Source organism: Aspergillus lucknowensis, assembly GCF_044049455.1.
Source record: "Aspergillus lucknowensis strain CBS 449.75 chromosome Unknown BJX67scaffold_22, whole genome shotgun sequence".
NCBI lineage: Eukaryota > Fungi > Ascomycota > Eurotiomycetes > Eurotiales > Aspergillaceae > Aspergillus > Aspergillus lucknowensis.
This window is the reverse complement of record NW_027263566.1, coordinates 388,757-409,955: the sequence shown is the minus strand read 5'-3', so window position 1 is coordinate 409,955 and position 21,199 is coordinate 388,757. Positions and strand designations below refer to the sequence as shown.

The 21,199-nt window shown below is 56.0% G+C and overlaps 8 protein-coding genes across 8 annotated transcripts; 4 read left to right on the top strand and 4 right to left on the bottom strand.

Annotated features, from left to right (window-relative positions):
* Nucleotides 1-254: 254 nt before the first annotated feature.
* On the bottom strand, nt 255-1,720 carry BJX67DRAFT_354443 (uncharacterized protein). The gene is made up of 2 exons (XM_071029220.1): nt 1,498-1,720; nt 255-1,446 (listed from the first exon to the last, which is right to left on the bottom strand). The coding sequence occupies exons 1-2, from the start codon at nt 1,624-1,626 to the stop codon at nt 895-897; spliced, it is 681 nt and encodes a 226-aa protein (XP_070885925.1). The 5' UTR covers nt 1,627-1,720; the 3' UTR covers nt 255-894.
* A 1,060-nt stretch (nt 1,721-2,780) lies between these two features.
* Nucleotides 2,781-3,745, top strand: BJX67DRAFT_381575 (secretory lipase-domain-containing protein; the record flags this gene model as incomplete). Its single annotated transcript, XM_071033038.1, has 2 exons — nt 2,781-2,942; nt 3,029-3,745. 2 exons carry the CDS (start codon nt 2,781-2,783, stop codon nt 3,743-3,745), a joined length of 879 nt encoding a protein of 292 aa, XP_070885924.1.
* A 1,150-nt stretch (nt 3,746-4,895) lies between these two features.
* BJX67DRAFT_381574 (intradiol ring-cleavage dioxygenase) lies at nt 4,896-6,115 on the top strand (the record flags this gene model as incomplete). Its single annotated transcript, XM_071033037.1, has 3 exons — nt 4,896-5,274; nt 5,325-5,467; nt 5,525-6,115. The coding sequence occupies 3 exons, from the start codon at nt 4,896-4,898 to the stop codon at nt 6,113-6,115; spliced, it is 1,113 nt and encodes a 370-aa protein (XP_070885923.1).
* A 4,631-nt stretch (nt 6,116-10,746) lies between these two features.
* On the top strand, nt 10,747-13,080 carry BJX67DRAFT_120648 (S53 family peptidase). The gene is made up of 3 exons (XM_071024426.1): nt 10,747-11,151; nt 11,208-12,187; nt 12,252-13,080. Exons 1-3 carry the CDS (start codon nt 11,046-11,048, stop codon nt 12,999-13,001), a joined length of 1,836 nt encoding a protein of 611 aa, XP_070885922.1. The 5' UTR covers nt 10,747-11,045; the 3' UTR covers nt 13,002-13,080.
* Nucleotides 13,081-14,527, bottom strand: BJX67DRAFT_354435 (SGNH/GDSL hydrolase family protein). Its single transcript, XM_071029219.1, has 3 exons — nt 13,963-14,527; nt 13,802-13,893; nt 13,081-13,732 (listed from the first exon to the last, which is right to left on the bottom strand). Exons 1-3 carry the CDS (start codon nt 14,272-14,274, stop codon nt 13,159-13,161), a joined length of 978 nt encoding a protein of 325 aa, XP_070885921.1. The 5' UTR covers nt 14,275-14,527; the 3' UTR covers nt 13,081-13,158.
* Nucleotides 14,528-15,497: 970 nt separating this feature from the next.
* BJX67DRAFT_381571 (uncharacterized protein) lies at nt 15,498-15,950 on the top strand (the record flags this gene model as incomplete). The annotated part of the gene is made up of 1 exon (XM_071033036.1): nt 15,498-15,950. The coding sequence occupies one exon, from the start codon at nt 15,498-15,500 to the stop codon at nt 15,948-15,950; it is 453 nt and encodes a 150-aa protein (XP_070885920.1).
* A 593-nt stretch (nt 15,951-16,543) lies between these two features.
* BJX67DRAFT_381570 (ankyrin repeat domain-containing protein) lies at nt 16,544-16,876 on the bottom strand (the record flags this gene model as incomplete). Its single annotated transcript, XM_071033035.1, has 1 exon — nt 16,544-16,876. One exon carries the CDS (start codon nt 16,874-16,876, stop codon nt 16,544-16,546), a length of 333 nt encoding a protein of 110 aa, XP_070885919.1.
* A 2,098-nt stretch (nt 16,877-18,974) lies between these two features.
* BJX67DRAFT_388418 (alpha-galactosidase D) lies at nt 18,975-21,190 on the bottom strand (the record flags this gene model as incomplete). The annotated part of the gene is made up of 5 exons (XM_071034366.1): nt 21,083-21,190; nt 20,736-21,034; nt 20,607-20,663; nt 19,745-20,546; nt 18,975-19,695 (listed from the first exon to the last, which is right to left on the bottom strand). The coding sequence occupies exons 1-5, from the start codon at nt 21,178-21,180 to the stop codon at nt 18,975-18,977; spliced, it is 1,977 nt and encodes a 658-aa protein (XP_070885918.1). The 5' UTR covers nt 21,181-21,190.
* Nucleotides 21,191-21,199: the final 9 nt, after the last annotated feature.

Genomic DNA, 21,199 nt, shown 5'->3' with positions numbered 1-21,199 from the left:
CGTTTCTGTCGTTCATGATTCAAGTGTGGAGGGCTCGCTTGATGGACGTGGCTGATAGGTGGCGGTGGAGTTTATCTGATGCGACGATGATGTGGCTTGTGAGGGTATACTCTTCCCCGATTGGATGGTTATCTGCAGGAGCAGCCACCCCACCAGCCTCTTGTGGCACCAAGATGTCGGACAGCAGCCTGAGGCCGCTATGTTTTAGTGCAGGAGGATGGCGGATGGGAGGGCTGTTGACACTCCCCTCTCAACCTCAACTTCGCAGTCATCAAATTTCACTTGACACAGCAATTGATACGGCAATGTGAGCAACATTATGCAAGGATCTCGGCGAGGGGCTGAGTGTTGACCGTTCGCCAGAGCCGTCATCGAGGAGTCAAGCCACAGGGCAGCATGCTGGCGGGGAGAGGAAATGCTGCTGCCTTGTCGTCCTGCATCGTCGTCTCTCGATCTGCACGCTCCAGCCACTTTAGCTCCTGCCAGACCTTGCTAGCTTGGTGGGCGTACCCGTTCTTAGCGCCAGGTCTGCATCCTGTCGTCGCACTTCTCCTGCCTTCGACGAATGATTGTGTTCGCCTTGTAGGGCCTGCGGGCAGCAGGAATTTCGGGGCTGAGAACTTGATACTTGTTCACGGGTGAGGAGACGATGGAGCCGTTGGGGGCTTTTTCTCGAGATGGAGCACAGAGATGTCAGAGTCAGGCTGGTGGGTGCATCCTGCAATGACAAGCACGATACTTACCCCTCTATGCTTCCCCTCCGTTGGGTTGAGAGGGTTATTTAAGGGGCGTAACAGCCGCTCATCTCTCAATCTCTGATTTTACCCCATCACTCGTCTTCCCCTCGCTCGGCGTCTATTCCCTCCTCTGTGTACCCTTCACTTCAGCAGACCCCTACCATGTCCTATTACGGAGAGTCGGCCGGCTACTATGACGGCGAACGGCCACCATACGACCGCCCATACGAGCACCGTCCTCCTTACGAGCGTCCTCCTTATGAAGAACGTCGCGACTACGACCGTCCCCCTTACGCGGAACGCCGCGAGTCGCCCTACGACTCTCGCCCTCCCCCTCCACGACCTCCTCAGTATCCCCCACCTCCGCTCCCCTACGGCTGGGTGCAAGAGTGGGAGCCCAGCGTGCGTCGCGCCTTCTTCGTAGAAACAGCCACAGGCCGCGCGGAGTGGACGCTCCCCGCTGAAATCCCCTACGGCGGCGAACACTCCCGCGACGGTGGTGATTATTATGCCGGGGGCCCGCCTCCTGGGTACCCGCCTCATGACTACCACTCTCACGGGTATGAGGGTGAGTATGGCCACGAGTACGGCGGCGAGTACAAGGAGAAGAAGGAGAAGAAGGATGATGGGACTGGGAAGATACTGGCTGCTGGAGCGGCAGGGTTGGCGATTGGTGCTGTTGGTGGAGCGATCTTGGGACATGAACTGAGTAAGTCTGAGCAATATCTTAGCTCTGATATGTGTCTAATGCTGCCAATAGCGGAGAACAGTGACGAGGAACACCATGAGGAATACCATGAGGAGGAACATCACAGCTCCTCCGATGAGGAAGCACACTACTCCGGTGACGATGACTGATGGAGGGGTATATGCCTTGATTATACCACATCTGTGGTGGTTGTTTAGCCTAGCAAGCTCGACTGTATTTGAGCAGTTGATAGATGATGCATTCTCGCCAATGGAGCGCTTCTTGAGACATTGAATCTTAACCATAAGTAGCCTATAATCCCCTATCCCGAACTCCCCTCCTACCAATACAGTATTCCACGCCCGCTCACCCTCTGTACCGGCGGCTTTCGGTCGTTTAACATCTAGTTCCACAGCACTTATTTCGTAGTTGGACCGTCGGGATCGGATACTCTTGCCCGAGGACTCAACGAAATTACGACAGTCCCGAGTTCCTCAACTCTTGCACAGGGCATCGAGTCTGGACGGAAAGAAGCCGGTCGGATCAATATCGCCACAACGCGTGGAAGTGGGTCAGAGGGATGGAGAGCCCGAATTACTTTGGAGTTGTCAATGATCTGCGCGAGGAAATCAGGAGAGAACGGGGACGCGAACCCAGACCTGCTGACTCTGGAGCCCAATCGGCGTTCACGGCTCGAAGCGGCTCCTCTTCCTGCATTTCAGTTGAGAGGATTATTGCCATGAGGTTCGATGTATTGCGAGCCTAGTGGGGGTTATTGACGGGGCTTCCGAAGATGGTGCATGGAAAGCGATCTGGCGTGTTGATCAGCCTGCTTTGGGATGAGGGAGAGAACATGTCTGCAGAGCTTGTTCTAGAGGGAAAGCCTCAAAAGCCTGAACAAGTCAAGGGCAAAATCGATCTGTGTCACTTCTGAGTGTTTGCAAGTCTTCTCGCGGGGGTTCGCCAAACAAATCCTTCTTCAGACGCTACGATGAGATCTCGCTCGCTCGTTGCTTCTTGCCTCCTGCTTGTGACAGGGCCCTGTTCGCGGAGCCCTAACTCCCCCAAGTCAGGACCCCCTTTACCGATATCCCTCAGAGGAAGAGCAATCGAAACCCCCCGGTACCATCCTTGACCATCGAGAAGTCCCCGTATCCCTACCGGGACCCCCTCCCTGACTTCATCGAGGATGCATATCGGCATATCAACTCCCGTACCAGACAACAGACAGCTTCGGCGAGCCCACAGCCGCCGTCGCCACAGTCTTCATCCCTCCCAACAGCAACGCGGACAAGATCCTCGTCTACGGGGGGATCGAGAACTCCACATGCCTCGACTGCGCGCTATCCTACACAATGACCCAGAACGGCGTCGACTACGCCCCCTTCGACAACAACCTCACTCTCTCGCACGCCATCACGACCTCAGGCGGTCTCAACCAGGGCTGGATTGTCACAGTACCAGACTACGAGGGCCTCAATGCAGCCTTCATGGCCAATGTGCAGGGCGCATATGCCGTGCTAGACAGTATCCGGAGCAACACTAGCCCTCCGCGAACTCGGGGTAGCTGACGTGGCCCCCGACGCAAAAGCCGCAATGGTAGCGTATTCCGGAGCGACACCCTCTGCGCTTCTGGCCGCCGAACTGCAAGAGTCGTGCGCCCGAGCTGGGCAAGAACATCGTCGTCGCCGCGGGCGGGGTGACGCCGAACCTGATACTGGTGATGGAGACGACCATGTATAATTTGAGCAGCCTCACCCTTGCGGCTCTGACGGGCGTGTCGAGTGCGTATGCGGAGCTGGATGCCTTCATAAGGCGGCATCTGGTCGGGGACCCTGCGAGGCGGAAGGAGTTCGAGGGTTACTTCGAGCACTGCTTTGGGTGGCTGTTCCAGAACTATGACAAGATTGGCATTGCGGAATACTTCGATATTGGTATACCCGATATCGTCAGCAGCAGCGTCGTCCAGCGCGTTTTCAGCGAAAACAGTCTCGGCAAGTCGGCGCCTCGGATCCCACTGCTTATTTACCACAGTGCCAAAGATGAAGTGTCTCCCCCGCCCCAGGTGGATGGACTTGTTAGCTGGTACTGTGCTGAGGGGAGCGAGGTCGAGTATCGTAGGGTTCTGTCCGAGAAGCACACGGAGCTGGGGGAGACGGCGCTCTTCCTGGCCTTGGAGTGGGTGAAGGAGAGGCTCGACGGGGTTCCAATGCTTCCGGGATGCTGGAATTCGACGCGTGTTTCGGGGACCACGGATCCTGGGACTTGGGTTTTTCTTGGAGAGAGTGTTGTCGCTAATATAGTTGGGCTTCTGGAGTAGCGTGGCTCAGTGAGGCGGCTTCCAGCAGCGCTGGGGGACTATTTCCCGTGTATATCTCTGTAGCATCACTGTATTAGTATAGAACTGCATTATAACAACCAGCGTCCTTTTCACTTCTGAGATGTTTCCTGCCCCCTCTTTGTATGGCAAATTGCATAGCCCTGTGTTTATATGACATCATATATGAACTCGACAGTGGACGGAAAAACTTCGGACACCAGATCCAAGCACGATGCACCACCCTCGCAAACATCGCGCAATCCCAGAAACGCGGCAGTTCTCGGAGCCGAATCTGCATGTCCAAACCGCTCACCTGCAGTCTCCGTAATCTGTCGCCCCTCGTTGGCCCTGCTCCTCAGTCCTCATCTAACCCGTTTGGCCCGTTAGGGCTCGGAACCCGCCCGAATCGGCAAACCCACCGCGGGCTTGGCACAGGGGAGTGATACAAATAGAGTAGGAAGAGGACGATCCAGCGGGAATTGAAGGGTTCTGATACGCCCGACTGCGTTGAATGCGGGGGAGTTGGGCCTTGTGCGAGGGGGTGACGAGTGTGCCAAGAGTGGGATGCGCGTCCTTTCGGGGCTTGAGATTGCTTGATCTCCGCTGACTCAGGACGACGAGATGAACTTCGGATGAATGGGACGAGGGATTTAGCCTGTGGTTTGGGATGCTGGTCTGTTTAAAGGTTGTGACGATCCTGGTGTTGGTGTCCACTCGGAATGTCTGGGCGTCGAGTACGACTGCGGCAACCAAGTTTTCCCGCGTACAACATTCAAAGCAATGAGCGCATGTGCTATAGTTAGGATTGTACCTTTGGAACATGAATAAACACGGAATACACGCTCGATAGTGTTGTCAGCGGGATCGACGGTGGAATTCCCCCGGAGAGAATCAAGCATGATATTCGTGCCGCGTCGGTTGAAGTCCACTCAGACGTTGCTCCAGCCTAAGCTGGCCCCTGTCGCTCAAATTAGTGCGTTCCATCTCTTTCTCATCGAGTTGCAACGTCGAGGCGGGGGTTCGTCACCGTGTGCAGAAGTCTTGCACCTGGTCTGGACTGCCGGGGATATAAAGACGCCTTGCCTCCCTCCGAAGATGCTGATCAACCTCAAGTCTCAGTAGCCTCACAGTTATTCTCTCTTGCCTCAAGATGGTTCGCATTTCTACCCTCGTTGGCCTCGGCCTGGTTGCCGCTGTCTCTGCCCACCCTGGCCACGACGTCAAGGCAGAAGCCGCTGAGCGAGCTGCTGCGCTGAAGGGCATCCGTGCCCGTGGCGTGAACCACTGCGCGACGCAGCTCAATGCCCGCGGCCTGGAAGCCAACAACATCGCCCGTCGCGAGCAGACTCTGCAGAAGCTGCGCAAGGCCCGTGGTCTTGACGGACCCCTGCTCAAGGCGCGCGACCTTAGCCCCCTGAACGAGACGCACCACTCTGACCTGGCTGTTGACCCTACCACGGACCCGTCGGAGCTGTTTGCCTCTGGTGGCTCGTGTGTCCTTGCTGAGGATGTGACGCAGGGTCCTTACTGTACGTGCGGTATCTGGAGATACATGGGATTTGGAAGCTAACGACTGCAGATGTCAGCGGAGAACTCATCCGCGATGACCTCACCGAAGGGCAACAGGGCATAGACCTCTATCTGGACATCCAGCTCATCGACTCGAACACCTGCGAGCCCCTCCCAGACGTCTACCTCGACTTCTGGCACAGCAACGCCACCGTACGCCTCCCTCCCCCTCCATTCCATCCCCCGGCATACTGACCAGCTGAGCTGCAGGGCGTCTACTCCGGCGTCATCGCCGAAGGAAACGGCGACTCCAGCGACCTCTCGAACCTCGACAGCACCTTCGGCCGCGGCCTCCAACGCACCGACTCCCTGGGCGTGACCGCCTTCCACACCCTCTTCCCAGGCCACTACATCGGCCGCACACCGCACATCCACGTCCTCTCACACCCAGGCGGCACCAAGGTGAACGAGGAAAACAACACAATCACAGGCCTCTACAGCACGACGTCCTCGTACGTCGGGCAGCTCTACTTCGACCAGGACCTCATTTCCGCCGTCAGGGCTGTCGAGCCGTACGACTCGAACACGGTGGAGCTCACGCTTAACGCGGACGATTGGATCCTCCGCCAGGAGCTTGATGATGATGTTGATCCGATCGTCGAGTATGTGCTTCTCGGGGAGAGTGTGGAGGATGGGATCTTTGCGTGGGTGAGTGTTGTTGCGGATTCCTCGGTTAGTAAAGATGTTACGCCGGCGGCGTTTCTTACTGAGGATGGGGGTGTTGCGAATGAGAATGCCTGGCCTGGTGGTGGGCCTGGTGGTTTGCCCAGTGGGTTCCCTACAGGAGTGCCGCCTTCTTGATGGGCTGGATGTGTAGGGCTACTGTGGTGATAGGATAGTGGGAGTGGTTGTCGGCGATGGCGAATACTGCATTGAACGATGCGAAGATCACAGATTGACTGCAGAGTATCAAGAAGAGAAAGTCTATCTAGGATCTGAACATGATATTTAAACATGCGGGCGTAAATAAATGTGCCTTTCCCCACAGAAGCTCCTATGCAGCTTCTGCTGAGGTCCGACAGTGGTCCACCCTGCTCGTGGCACCGACGGTACTGTGTACTATAAACAGGAGAAACCGTGATGCATTCCCTGTAGACACGGTTCATGAGCCAGCTGTACGATCCGGTCAACCCGTGCGGTAGTCGGAGCCGACGATGATATAGGACCCTACGAGTAAGTCAGATTGGCGATTCCCCTCCCATGACTTCAAAATGGAGACTGCACGTTACGAATTCGCAGGACCCCATACGCCCAGGTGACCTCGTCGTGGTGTAATGATAGATTGATAGGTGCATGAATTAGACGACAAACACCCTGTCGTTACCATCGCATACAGTCGCCATGTCCAAGCACTGGCGACGCTCTCCCCCAGAGCCCAAAGTCGCCAACCAGAACTATGTCTCGGTTGTGGAGTGAGAACATTTCAGCCTCCAGCAGGCCTGGTGTAGTATATTGGTTCGTCGGGTGACGGGGATGTCATAAAGACGCCAACAGTGAGGTCGAACGACACTGTTCTGACGTGGATTTCCGAGATAGTCCCCGAACCCCCCGATATACTCATCGCTCATTGCGATCCTGATCAGGTCAAATGCACGCTAGCGTCCCACGTCGTCCATGAATACCCTGGAAGTGTTCTGGTTAGATGACAGTCCGTCCGCGACTGCGAGGTAACCCCTTGTTGCCGAGAGGATCCAGATACGATCGGCTGGCGCTTTTGTTTTGACGTGAGCGTCAGTTGAGGAGAGCGATGCTCACCACCAGGTAGCAAGCTGGATGTCTGAGTAAATAAAGGTTCGCGTCGACTGTGGGTTGGTTTCGGATTCCTGTGAGATGGGGAACACAAAGACCTCTTCAGCTGTTCTTTCGGAGTGTGCTAACTTTTCCTCTGTTGCGAACGCTGGCACTCCTGTCTCCAGGAACAATGTTCAGGACTTCGACGGACGAGCCCTAGAGTGGAGGTGAACGGTTCGCAGTCGCACTGTTCTGAGTGCTATCAACAGCCGCACCTGCACTGGACGAATGCCTGCACTCCGCTCGCCGGGATTAGGAAACGGAATTCACCAAGAAATTATTGTTGTTTCGCTTGAGTAAAACATGAGGATATTGACTGCCTCCTCGTGGGTGCTTTCGCCTTCAGCTACGGGCCAGTTACCGTACGCATGGGCCGTCGGGCATTTACACTGAAAGAATCCCGATTTTATTGAAGCATAGCACATACAGCTGCTTCCGGCTCTGTGACGAATAACAACTCATCCTCATCTCTCTGGGCAGATCCAGCTCTGTTTGCGGCCGTCTGTATTGCAGCCTTTGGCTCTGCTGAACAGGTGGAAACGTCGTGACTGCAATCGTCAAACGCGTCGAATTCTGCGAGGGTATCGGCAAGTGATGGGACCGTCGCAGCATTATTCCGGGGCACAGATGGAAAATCAAAGATCTGACTCTGCTGAGTATACCAAGAGTTATACACCATTCGACGTGCCCATAGTAGACGTGCCAGAGCCGCATGGAATGTGCCGGGCTCACTTTCGAATATCCATCCACGTTACCGGGACAGTGATAGGGACACCAGACGACCCACGCGAAGAACACAAAGGGAACCGCCTCGCACAAATGAAAGAAAGTGGGAACGACGATTTGCAGTTGGCGCATGTCCTGTCGAGGGCTTTCGGAAGTCGAGAAGGGAAGAACACTCAGAGAAGTGTCAAGGAGGACCTTCGTCCAGGTCGCTCGTTTTCCCAAGAAGCCAACCCAGTCTTTGGCCACGCGATGGGAATAAGCGAGCCGAGGGATACCCCGGCTCCCGCATGGACGGCCGGACATGGTCTTCGGTGAATCTCTGAGCCGCTTACATGGATTTGACACTGTTGTCGACAGAAAGAGCACCAGGAGAATGGTGGTCGCTTCGCGGATAACCACCTTACACACACGCTTGAAAGCAAGCAACGCTTGAAAGCAAGCAAAGTCCCCCTCGAGCTCTCTGAAGGCGAACTCCATCAGCTTGTCGGCATACAATCTCAGGACGGCAAGCGTATCAACTAGTGGTCCTTCTGGAATGATCCCACGGTGATGTGTGGTGGTGTCAACACCGGAAGTTAGCACCTCGTCAAGGACACAAGTGGAATGACGTACGTCCGGCACATCTGAGCCACGGCGCAATGCTATGGGGCAGTCTGCAGGGCAATATTAGCGATACCGTGTGTCAATGCAGAAGGGAAGAAGCTGACAGGCCGCCAGCAGATGGCTCTTCGACCTTCAACGATCCTTGCTGTAATTCATACTTCATAGACGGTGCACTGACTCGTCCATGGTTGCTTGGAGCATGCGATTTCTCCGGGCTACCGGAGATGTCTGCAGCCGATAATTTGACAGGACTTCATCCTGTCACGCCTGGACAAGTGCATCCAGTCACAGCCATATACTGTGAAGGACGGAGAACCCGGACATCTATTATGGTCCTTGTACCGGTATGCATCTCCCATCGAGTTCACTCAAGTTCACGTCGTCCTGAATGTGCGCTTCCCGGAAAGGTGGAAACCCTTGATAGAATCCGAAGAGCAACAGCCGTACATCGCGGCTTCGGGTTCGGTGGTCGAACAAGGCTCCAAAGGAGGAGCCGCAGTCAGCGTGTTCCATGCCCGCGGTGAGCTTTGAAGGGCAGAATCGTCCGATGGACCAGTTCGACGAGGGTTCCCAGGTCAGCCGCAGCGCTGGACGGCGTGGTTCTGCGCAGGGACGCCAGTGCCGCGGAACAAAAGGGCCTCGTGATGAGACTGAGGGTGTCACCTTGCCGGGTACAAAAGCCAGCGCTTTTTGCCGCGAACTCGAGCCTTGCCTTTGCTTCAGCCGTCCACGTTGGTGGAATTGGTAGGATTATGTCAAGCGTGGGGAGGTTCTGCCCATTCCACCGTAATATCTTGGGCAGGTGGTTGTGAATTTCCCTCCCGCGGAAAAAAAGAGCTTATTTGCACGGTATGATAAGGTGGAGCTACAAGCTTCGATGCCGGAAATGACAGAGCACCACAAATAGTACTGTGGCAAAGCGTCTGACGCGAGTGTGTCGAAGGCTCGGCGTGAGAGCTGTATGAGCAAGGTATCCATGATTGGGGGTTGGTCGACCTGGATCCGCGACTGGAACGCAGTCGACTGTATTGTAAAAGTGTGCGCACGCAAGGCTTCAGCTCGGTATTAAGGAAATTTCCACGATCCTTTGCAGATTAGTTAACATTTCATCTCCCAGAAAGTGAGCGGACTTGCTATTTGTTCGGAACATCCTGGCCGACAATGGCAACGTACCACCATGCTCATGTCACAAAATATCAGGTCCTTCATGCGTCGGTCCCCATCTGCACCGTGCAGATGAACCTCCCCTAGTGCAGAATCTGCGAGTCCATGTCCAAGACAGAGTACTTTGTCTCTCCTGAACGTCTAGGCAAGGGCGGGTTAAGGACGCCCTGCCTCGTCACGATAGCCCCGTGGTTGCGCGGCCTGCTGGGCGTGGAGGTCAGCAACCAGCCGTGCAGTGACCATTTGGCGGCTGGTTGAGGTTGGCCTATGCGTCAGTTGCTGTATTAGGGCAACCGCCGAAGGTAGGTCTATACACTTACACGGATATACACAGGTGATCCACCACGCCCTCACCACCGCGCCAAGTTACTCGACGTCGAATAGAAGAGTTAAACGCATAATAATCCAAACAGTGCGCCCGACCAGAGCTCCGGCTTCCGTAACAACCTCAGGCTCCCTGTGTTCAGCGGCCGGCGAACAGGTGTCCTTCACCACACGAACGGCGGGAGTCGTACTACGACCAGGATACTGGAGGCCATGTCGTACGGACTCCCAATGAGAGTCTTCAAATAGCCGCCTCCACTCATTTGGCTGGGTGTCCGGGACAGCAGGCACCTTGAGAACGTGTGGACGCGAAGTCTGCTTCGAGAACTCTGCAACAGCCGAGACGCATCAGAACAGGGTGCTTGGTATATATATAAAGAGAAGCAGAGCCGGATGAATGGAATATATGTAAAGTGAAGGAAGGCCGCGCGAGAGTAGCGAGCAGGTTTCGAGTATATATATATAAAGACTGACGACGAGAACTTGAGCGAGGAACAGCAGGATGGACGGGGGTATTTATCTTGTCTCTCCCGACAGTCAAACTGACCTTCGAAGCTGTGAACAAAGCGTCTGACCGGTATCCAACGTCGATGCGAGAGTGTCCAAACGGACCCCTCCGAGCGACCCAAAAATAAGCCCTATCTCGACCCACCAGCCAGCTCATCAACCAGACAGCAGCACCACAGCACAACACACAACACGCATGCAACACAGCTCCAATGCATTCATCATGATTGGAGAGAATCTCCAACAACATGCCTCTTCAAACGCTTTCCGTCGGTGCCATCGCCAGTCGCTCCGCCATGTATCACGCAATGCGCCGAGCATTCCCTGCCGATCAACGGACCCCCCTGAAGATCATCCAAAACAGCCCCCAATCAGCAGCCCCCCCGCAGGAATGACTGGATGCTTGCTGGCCACTAAGCATTAGCGCTGCGACCTCATAATCTCGGCCTAGGACGAGGAGAGAAGGTGATATCGCGCGCTGCTCTTGATGTGGGGAGTCTGCGCCTTGCTGACAGGCGGGCAAGGGATTAAAAGGGTCGGCCCCTTCGAGTTGGGAAGAGATACTTGTTGCTCATCTGTCGCTCATCTCCACTGCCTGTGAGGTTCAGGCGTCATCATGCTGTTTTCTCTCTCCCGTGTCGCAGCGTTCTCGCTGGCGGGTCTCTCGCTCGCTGGCTCGGTGTCTGCAGAGGCGTTTGAACGCCTCAGGGCCGTGCCTGATGGTAATTCTCTGCCGTTTGCCAACAAACAACGAGACGGGAGAATGCTAACCAGATAGGCTGGCGATTTGACGGCACCCCCGACGCAAACCAACCGCTCCGCCTGCGCATCGCCCTCAAACAGCACGACGTCGACGGCTTCGAGCGCGCCCTGCTCGACATGTCCACCCCCGGCCACGAGAACTACGGCCGCCACTTCACCTCCTACACCGAGATGAAGGAGCTCCTCCTGCCGACCGATGAGTCCATCTCGACCGTGCACACCTGGCTCTCCGAGGCCGGCGTGACAAACTTCGAAACCGACGCCGACTGGGTCAACTTCCGCACCACCGTGCAGCAGGCAAACGCCCTCCTGGACGCCGACTTCCTCTGGTACACAAACGAGGACGACGACACTCGCATCCTGCGCACCCTGGCCTACTCCCTGCCGGCCTCCGTCGCCGACCACGTCAACATGGTCCAGCCGACGACGCGCTTCGGCTCCCTGCGCGGGAACCGCGCGACCATGCGCTCGAAGCCCGCGCTGGATCTCGATCTCGGCCGCCTCATCACGGAGGTCCTCGAGGGCTCGCTCGAGCACTGCGAAGACGCGATCACGCCAAACTGTCTCGCCGACCTGTACAACACGGAGGGATACCACGCGGCCAGCGAGCGCGGGTCGAGGATCGGGTTCGCGAGTTTCCTCGAGCAGTACGCGCGGTACGAGGACCTGGCCAACTTCGAGAAGCAATATGCCCCCGGCGCCGTGGGGCATAACTTCTCCGTGATCACCTTCAACGGCGGGAAGAATGACCAGGATTCCACGCTGGACAGCGGCGAGGCGAATCTGGATGCGCAGACGATTGTGGGACTCAGCGCGCCGCTGCCCGTGACGGAGTTCAGCACTGGTGGCAGGGGCAAGCTGATTCCCGATCTGAGCCAGCCTGATCCCACGGAGAACTCGAACGAGCCGTACCTGGAGTTCCTCGAGGGCGTGCTGAAGCTGGATAAGGAGCATCTCCCGCAGGTGCTCTCGACGAGCTACGGCGAGGATGAGCAGGTCCGTCGAACACCTTCCCATGTACACATGTGGACTACAGACTGACGATGCTGACCGTGTATAGACAATTCCAGAGCCCTACGCCCGCTCCGTCTGCAACCTGTACGCGCAGCTCGGCGCCCGCGGTGTCTCCGTCGTCTTCTCCTCCGGCGACTCCGGCGTTGGCGCAGCCTGCCAGACAAACGACGGCCACAACCGCACACACTTCCCCCCTCAGTTCCCCGCCGCCTGTCCCTGGGTCACATCCGTCGGCGGCGTAAACGGGACAGCCCCTGAAGCAGGCGTGTACTTCTCCTCCGGCGGGTTCTCCGATCTCTGGCCCCGCCCTGCCTACCAACACGCCGCAGTCGAGGCGTACCTCGAAAAGCTCGGCCCCAAACAAGCGCAGTACTTCAACCGGCACGGCCGCGCGTTCCCGGACGTCGCAGCGCAGGCAACCAACTACGCCGTCGTTGACCAGGGTTCCGTGAAGCTGTACGACGGGACGAGCTGCTCGGCTCCCGCGTTTAGCGCCGTCGTGGCGCTCCTGAACGACGTGCGCCTTGCGGCGGGCATGCCTGTGCTCGGGTTCCTCAACCCCTGGCTGTACTCTGATGCTGTGCGGGGTTTGAACGACATCGTGCATGGCGGGTCGTTAGGCTGCGATGGACATGATCGGTTTGGCGGGGAGCCCAATGGGTCGCCAGTTATTCCGTTTGCGAGCTGGAATGCGACTGCTGGTTGGGATCCGGTGACGGGGCTGGGGACGCCGGATTTTGCGAAGTTGAGGGATATTGCGCTTGGTGGTAAGGGGGGATTTAGCATCAATGTTTAGACGGTGTGGGGCAGTTCAAAAGGCATCGTGAATCTTGTGTAGTTGAATATCAGATGTTGCATTGCGTGTTCTTTCGTGTCGTAGTCTATCGTAGTTCATGTCGGTGTATCACACCGTCTTCAGCTCATCAACGCCAACACCGCATCGCCAGTCACCTCTACAATCGCAATAACGCAAGACCAAGCGGAACCCCCAGTATAGCCCACACCATCCCAGCCCCAACCCGAGCAGCCCCATCCTCCCCCGGCTGCGCAGGCGCTATATAATTCGGCAACCCCGGATCCCTCACAGGCCCATCATCCAGCCCCTCCCCCTCCGTCCCATTTCCACTCCCAACAAGCACCGACAAACCCGACTGCACAGCATTCGGCTTCGCCAGCAACCCCTCTCGCTCCGCCTCCAGTATCGCAGCCCACCACACCGCCGCCATCGCCTTGTACCCCGCGTCATCCGGGTGCGTCCCGTCGCCGCCAACGAGGTACTCCGAGCCAACGAAGTAGCTCATCTCGGCGAGGACGACGCGGTCGCCTGCTGCGCGGCGCCGCGCCACGACGTTGCGGTATTCCTGGCTCATGCGCTGGATGACGCGTTGCGCGTGCGTGTTCGCGATCAGGGTCGAGAGGATGATTGTTGTGTTGGGGATGCGCGTTAGGAGGTCCGTGATCAGGCGGTCGATGCGCTCGCCGGCGCCGCGGATGTAGTCGTTTCGGATGGCATCGTTGGTGCCGGCACTACGTCCTTAGTATCTATCTGTATACGGTTGATGTGGTGGGAAACGGGAGGAAGGGGGGGGGAGGTACTTGATAAGAATGACATTGGGCTGCATCCACGCAGAGGCAATGCCGGCGTTCGCGACGCCGTCAATCGTGTCCCCGTAGTGGCCTTCGTTTTGCTGTCTTATTATTAGCCCTGGGCACTATCATGTCATCGCTCATCTGCCATCAGAGGCGAGGCGGCGTACATGATCCTTCATTGTCCCGTTGTTCAAACTCCCTACCATATCGACCTCCCACCCGGCATACCGCAGCTGCTCACGCAGGAACTTGCGGTACCCGTTCCCGTCGCTCGATCGGTATCCGACTGTTATCGAGGCGCCGAGGGGCATGACGCGGAGGAGAAAGGGTTTCGTCGCGCGAGGGTGCGGTTCATTGCTGATCGAAGGGGTCGAGCTCGAGCTCGACAATCTCGAGGCGGCGAGCGAGGAGGCAACGAGGGAGAAGAGGGTGAATATTGTCAGAGAGATCTGCTTTATCGAGATCGATGTCGACAACATCGAGTCGAGCGACTGCGTCCTGCGAAATGGTTAGTCTGGAATCGGGGAGACTTATCTGTTTATATCGGTCCAGCATGCAAGGGTGTGTGTGCCGCACAGTTCGTGGGGTGCTTTGGATCGATCTCCCTCTTAAACGACTTTCCTCTCACAAACTCAAAAAACGAGAACTCAGTTTTGCGATCAGCCACAAGAATGACGAATGTTTGCCCCAAGATCGGGCGGCGTTGCTGGGAGACTGCGCGCTAAGACGAGGCTAGAGGGCACTAACAAGTGCCGATGTGGGATGGCCCAACGGGCACTCCATTCTTTTCAGATTAGGTCGTGTTAGCGTTTCCGCGGTTGATGGGCTGCTTTTGCTGCTGCCTGATCGTTCCAGCTTGCTGCAAGAGCCCAGGGATGCGAAGGAGATCGAGGACCTCCTTGCTTCAGGGTCTGCTCTCACACGACGGCCTTCCTACAAAGGAATTGGGGTTTAACTGCGAGGGTCCCTGCGAGCTCGTGTCCTCTGCGTCATTGTTGGAGCTTGCTTTGGAGGATCTACCATGCACACCAGCGTCGGTTAGCAAATGGGTTACTGTCTCTTCACCTCCATCCTCTCAAATTATCTATGGCGTAGAGCAGAGCCAAATGCTCAAGAAAGAACTGGGCATTCCAACTTGAATCCACTACCTCCAAGGCTCGAGGAAAAGGGCAGCAATGGGTAGTTGTATTCCTGGGCTTGCATCGGTAGGGGCTGTTCTCTCGATGGTTCTCTCGATACACTCTTTCGATGTTTTCTTGGGGAAGCACCGCCGTAGGGGATCTCTCATTCATGGCGCTGCACATTGAGTGCCGAACTCCGCCCGCTCCTCGACAGCTTGAGCGTTGGCGTTCAACCACTTGTTCGATGAAGAGCTTCAACACAAAGCATGACATGACCTCGAACAAGGAATCGGCTCTATTTTAGAAACTAGGAGCCGTAGTAAACAGCTGTTTACCTTGAAATTGACGAGCACACTTCGGATACAGTGCCTGAATGAGGTGAAACGGAATCTTCACCTCGTCCGGAGAATCCTTTGACATCTCGTTATAATCCAAAGGAGTGTATCAGAGAACTGGGTATATCCCAATACGTGTATAGCAACGCAGAGAGTGAGGACAAGGTGAATATAAGATGGATTCAATCTTTCATCGTGCAGCGTAGCCTATCTTACCTTTCTCCATAACCACGCTCAATCACAACCATGGCGGACGTAGACCGTAGGCCAAACCTTCCAGATCTGCCTTTTGAGATCTTCCTCATTTTCATCCAATACGCAGTAGCGAATAGCCGGGAACAAGCCCTCCTCTTCGCCCTCAACCGGAACTTGACCGATGTTCTCCAGAATCCGCAAACCCAATTCGAAGCCTTGACATCCGCCTGCGGCGCTGGTTATACCTCCGTGGTGGACATGCTGCTTGCCGCGGGCATATCGCCAAACATCCCAGACACAGATTCATATGCCTTCTCATCGCTGAAGCTCCGGGACGCCACTGCTGGCTGCGACTTTGGAACACCGTGTTGCAATTGTCCACAAGCTCATTACGGCTGGGGCAAGCTTGAGAAACTACTACCTGTACGTTACGATGCGTCTTCTGTTCGGGAATGGTGCAAGCAACCTGGATATCGCGCGGCGGCTCGCGCCAGCAGGGCTTGAAATGTCTGATATTGATCGAGACCGCAATACCCTCCTCCACGTAGCATGCCGCGAGCGCTCGGCCGCCGACGTCAAATTCCTCCTCGACTGCGGGCTAGACCTCACCCTTGAGAACTGGGGATGGGAAGACGGCGTTTCTTTGGGTTGTGCGGAATAATGCGACGAGGGCTGTTCGTGCTTTGCTTGCTGCTGGGGTGGATCCGATTGCTGCTGATTCGGTGGGGGTTACTCCTCTGGCTTATGCGCCGAGTGACGAGATGATTGCGGTGTTGTATTCTGGCAGGTAGAGGATATGACTGGTGGATTGTGGACTGCTAATGTAGGGGGTGTGATTTGTACCTGGGCTTGGATATTATCTTTGGATGTCTCAGCACTCTACAGTCAAGTCGATTTCACGCTAAGAGTCCATATTCTGAGCTGGGTATTCTTAGGCAACATACAGTGTCATTATAAGATAGCACCGCAAGTTCCGGTTGAGCATTCCCTTGGCATCAACCTCAGGGTGGCGAACATCCCAGCCCTACACAGGAGCCATATACCTACCTATACCGTATAACATAGTAAACAGATACTAACTACGCATCAATAAACTCTCACCAACTAGCGTACAGATCAAGGCTTCCGGAGTATAAACTCACAATCGCGGCATCATTCCGAGCAAGCTGTAAGGGCGTCCTGCCAGCGGAGTCTCCCGCCACGACATCAACCCCCGCAGCCACCAAGGCTCTGGCTGATCCAGTATTCCCAGAGCCAGCCGCTACATGCAGCAGATTCTTCCCATCAACAATCTTCTTCGCGTATGCGCCACGCTCAATGAGCATCATTACGATATCCTGATTGCCACGCGCCGCAGGGTCTACCCCTGCGTTGAGCAGTAGCTCCACGATCTCCGGTCGATCTTCCTGAATCGCGTACATGAGAGCCATTTGTATCTAACAATCTTGAGACAGCACCACGACAGGAAACAGGATTTTGAGGAAGCGCAAGTCGACGTTCCTTTCCGGACCGTAACCCTAACTTATTGCGCTCACTCAGAGCACTACCTGTTCCGTCTCATTCTGCCATATTCTATCGAATACTTTTTGTCGGCTGCAGAATCCTCCAACTTAATGCTTATAAGGCGAGCGCAACAAAGGATATACCGAATGGCGTCCAGAGCCGCGCCACAGGGTCGATAATCGGAGACAAAGACAGCTAATTATGGCAGTGCCATAGAACTCAAGCAACTTGCCATTCTGAAGTGCCAGGTATGCATTACCACCAAGGAGTCTCCATTATCAGCAAGTATTAGCCCCGCAAGGCGTCATCAACCGGGTTTGCCTTCACATAACTCGCGAGGGGTAGGCGACAAGCTACAAGAGGAAACAAATCTACAAAAAGACAGTGCATTCAAACGAACTTTCATTCTAGAAAAATAAGAGACGAGAAACTACGGTGGGAGCCACATACCTAGTACGTCTGCGAATAGTAACCCTCAGCGTCTGGGCCCCAGCCAGAGCAGCACCGTACGTACGCCAGAAAAATGAAATATCAAAGATTCTTAGACAGCGGAAGACTATGCCGTTCAGCGCCTAACACAAAACGCTATTAGCATTGGCTCCATAACAGATAAGCAGCTCGAGCGTCCTCCCCCGCCCAAGCTCCGCAGCGAGGGCAAGCGCCGTGCGGCCCATAAGATCCGACGCCTGGATATCAGCACCCCGTTTGAGAAGCACCGCAATGATATCATGGGCACCGTTCATCGCCGCAGAAAAAAGCGGCGTGCGGCCCATCCGATCCGCGGCGTTGGGGTCCGCGCCGGCGTCAAGAAGGACAGTCACGGTGCGCGAGTCCCCGCTCAGAACGGCGTGGTGTAAACATGTGCGGCCCATCCTGTCGGGGACTGAGATGTCCGCTTGCTGGGCGATGAGGCTGTGGACTGTCTCTGCGTGCCCTGCCTCCGCGGCTCGGGAGACGGCGGTGCGGCGGTGTTGGTCGCGCGCGTTGATGTCCAGCGTCAGGTCGTGGTACGGGAGCATCTCCAGGATCCTTGTGCTGCCGTGCATCGCTGCGCAGTGCAGGATATTCTCGCGGCCGGCGTCGGGCCACTGGTCTGCGGTTGGGTTGGGGTAGAGGGTTAGTGTATCCAGATCAGCTCCGGCGTAGAGGAGCATACTTACTACCTCAACGTGGTCGTGCCTTGTTGCCCCTGCAAGGGGGGAGACCTGTCCCGAGCGAAGATTCGGCGAGATACCCTGAGCGAGGAAATAGCGGACGATATCATAATGTCCTCCTCGAGACGCGGAGGCGAGAGCGCGGAACCCGATGCTGGGGTCTGCCTCGTTAGCTTTGAGGATATCAGCGGTGAGGTCTTGCATTACCTGGACCTTGTTCTTGTCGCTGGCCCAGTCGAAGATGTAGAGTTTATCCTCGATGTTCAGTCTGTAGAGGACTGGACGGCCGATTCGGTGCGATTGCTTCGAGGCTCGGATGAACGTCGCGAGGTCTGGCTGGGATAGGTACGTGGTGACTTCGAGGATGATCTCCTCGGGGAGCATGATTCGATTCATAGTTAGCTTGTATGATAGAGGGTCGGGCTATGGATTTCAGATGAGTATTGGGTACAGAACTGTCGAGGCACGGCGGCTATTTATCTTCGAGGAAGCCTTTGCCTTTGATTAAAGGGCATTATGTAAACGACAAAGCGTAACGCCTTTGTGGTTTTGATGAAAGGTTGTCCTTTTCAGCATTCGAGACGTCGTGCATTCTTTATATGCCGCAAGACGAATGTCTTTCAGAATAACTGCTTTGTTATTCCTTTCGCTTGAAAGACTCTTCTCGTAGTCCAGAATCGGTTGAACTCGACATTGGGATCAGGATATGCCATTCTTCAAGGTCTTGAAGTCTTTGACCAAGTCCCCTCGTTTTTTTATCCTCGATATAGAACTCGAAGCCATGAGTTTCAGGCAGCAACATGCCTCAACCCTAACTCTACCCCTGTCTCTAAACCGCATCATTCACCTCCATCCGTATCATACAACGACCCTAATCATAAACCCCAAATCCCACAAGATCCGGCGCCGAACTCGAGAATCCCCCCTCACCCCCCTCATTCCCAAACACAACCTCATTCCCTCCGACCCTCCACCCCCCCGTCAGTACCCCCAACCGCCCGGAATCCCACCACCCCAGCCCCGGCCCAAACAGCTCGCTGTGCCGGCCACTCAGCGGAACCTCCAGTCTCACGGGCTCCTCGTCATTGACGCGGACGGTCAGGTTCCGAGAATTCGAGCCCCACCCCCACGAGGAGTCGAAGGCGACTTCGTTGTTGATGTAGTCGACTTCGAGGTACTTTGCGCCTGAGGCGGTGGAGGAGATGTGGAATTTTGCGGTCGAGTCGCCGTCGAGGTGCGTGAGTTTTGAGCCGGTTGGGGAGCAGAAGTCTGCTGGGCAGGTGAAGGGGGTTGTGCTGCCGGTTAGGGTTGTGTTCCGGGTGGCTGGGTAGTAGGTTGGTTTGGGGGGTGTCAGATGGATGGACGAGACGGGGGCGCCGTGGATTGTGATCGTGTTGTCTGAGCCTGCGGTTAGGGGGATTCGAGCAGTGACTGATGAAGCGCCCGACGGGACTGAGACGGTCACAGGAGATGTAGTTGCGTCTGTCGCGATGGAGATTTTCTTTGCTGTCGGTGGCTCACTGAAGGTGATGTTGAGGGTGTATCCCCGACTCGATGTGACGGCGTAGACATGAGAGAACGTGGTTGAGGCACTGTTACGCCCGTTAGTATATATCCACAACTTGCATTTAGACATCTTACCCATGTTTCTTCGCGAATATCTCACTCGGATATTCTCCAGCAGGCACCGTCTCGCTCAGCTCCACCAGCATCACCCCATGCCCCTCCACACTCGCTGTATACGACGTCAGTACATCATCCTCAGCCTCGCCTCGCCAGATATTCCTCAACCCCCCAGCAAACTGAATCCCAACATCCGGCAGGTCTAGCGTCAGCTCCCTCTCCTCCTCCCCCCAATTGATCACCGCCGCAACAACCCTCTCCCTCTCCAACGGCCCTGACCAAACCTCATACCCGGCGTCCGACCACCTCCTCCTCAACCGCGCACTCTCCCCCAACGCATCCTGATTAAACGCAATCACATCCTCATTCTTCAAAATCTCCAACGACCCCTCTTCCATCCCGTTAATCGCGCCCCCAATAACCAACGGCGACTTCAACACCGCCCACATCGAAAAATGCGTCCTCTCCTCGGGAAGACTCAGCACCCCCTCACCATCCACCCCCACACCAACAAGCAACATGTCCAGATCCGGCCACTGCCCGCGCCCCGCAAAGTCCACCTGCGGCACAGCCTGGTTCAGCGTCCGGAAGATCGACCGCCAGTGCGGCGTGATGTCGTTGCCGATGCGCCACGAGTGGCCCAGCGCGGGCGCCCAGAGCGCCGGGAAGTCGATGCCCCATTCGCAGATTTGGAAGAGCATCGGCCGGTCTTGGAGTTGGATGTAGTGCGACATGTTTGCGAAGCGCGGGCGCGGTGAGTGCGAGGGGCTGTAGTTAACGTTTGGGTAGTTTTCTGTGGCGTCGGAGTAGCAGTTGTCGTCTGTCTTGCTCGTTAGTATAGCCGTATGGGGAGAGAATGAGGGTAGAGGGGGGGGGCGACATTTCAAAGAATCAACTTCCCACTCTGCAAAGGTTCGCGCGTCAATATCCTCGTGGTCTACAGTTTCCATCAGCACTTTACCAACACACAACTCACGGCTTTAGACAGAGACAGAGACAGGGGGCATACACAAACTCCCCGCCTGATTCGGGGGACTCCCACACAAAAGAATCCCCGAATCGCCATACGCGCCAAACAATAGCCCCAAATCATGCAAGTACCGCCCCAGCGCCGGGAACCCCTGCGGGAACAGCGTCTCGTTCCAAGTCAGCGTGCCGTCGGGCAAGCGGTCCTCGACGCTCCAGCCACAGTCGACGGTTACGTAGCGGTATCCGAGATCCGCGAGGCCGGTGTCGACGAGGGCTTGGGCGTTCTCGTGCACGATGGATTCGTTGGGGAAGCAATTGTATTGGTTGTAGGTGTTCCATCTGCTTCGTTAGTATTTAGTGATCTTGGAAATGGGCTGGGGGACGCACCCCATCTGGGGCGTGAGGGCGAGGCCATCGTCGAGGCGGGGATGGAGCGGGGTGCCCAGGGCTGTTGAGAGGAGCGATGCGAATGCGAACGCAGCCATTGTTGCGAGAATTTGGGGA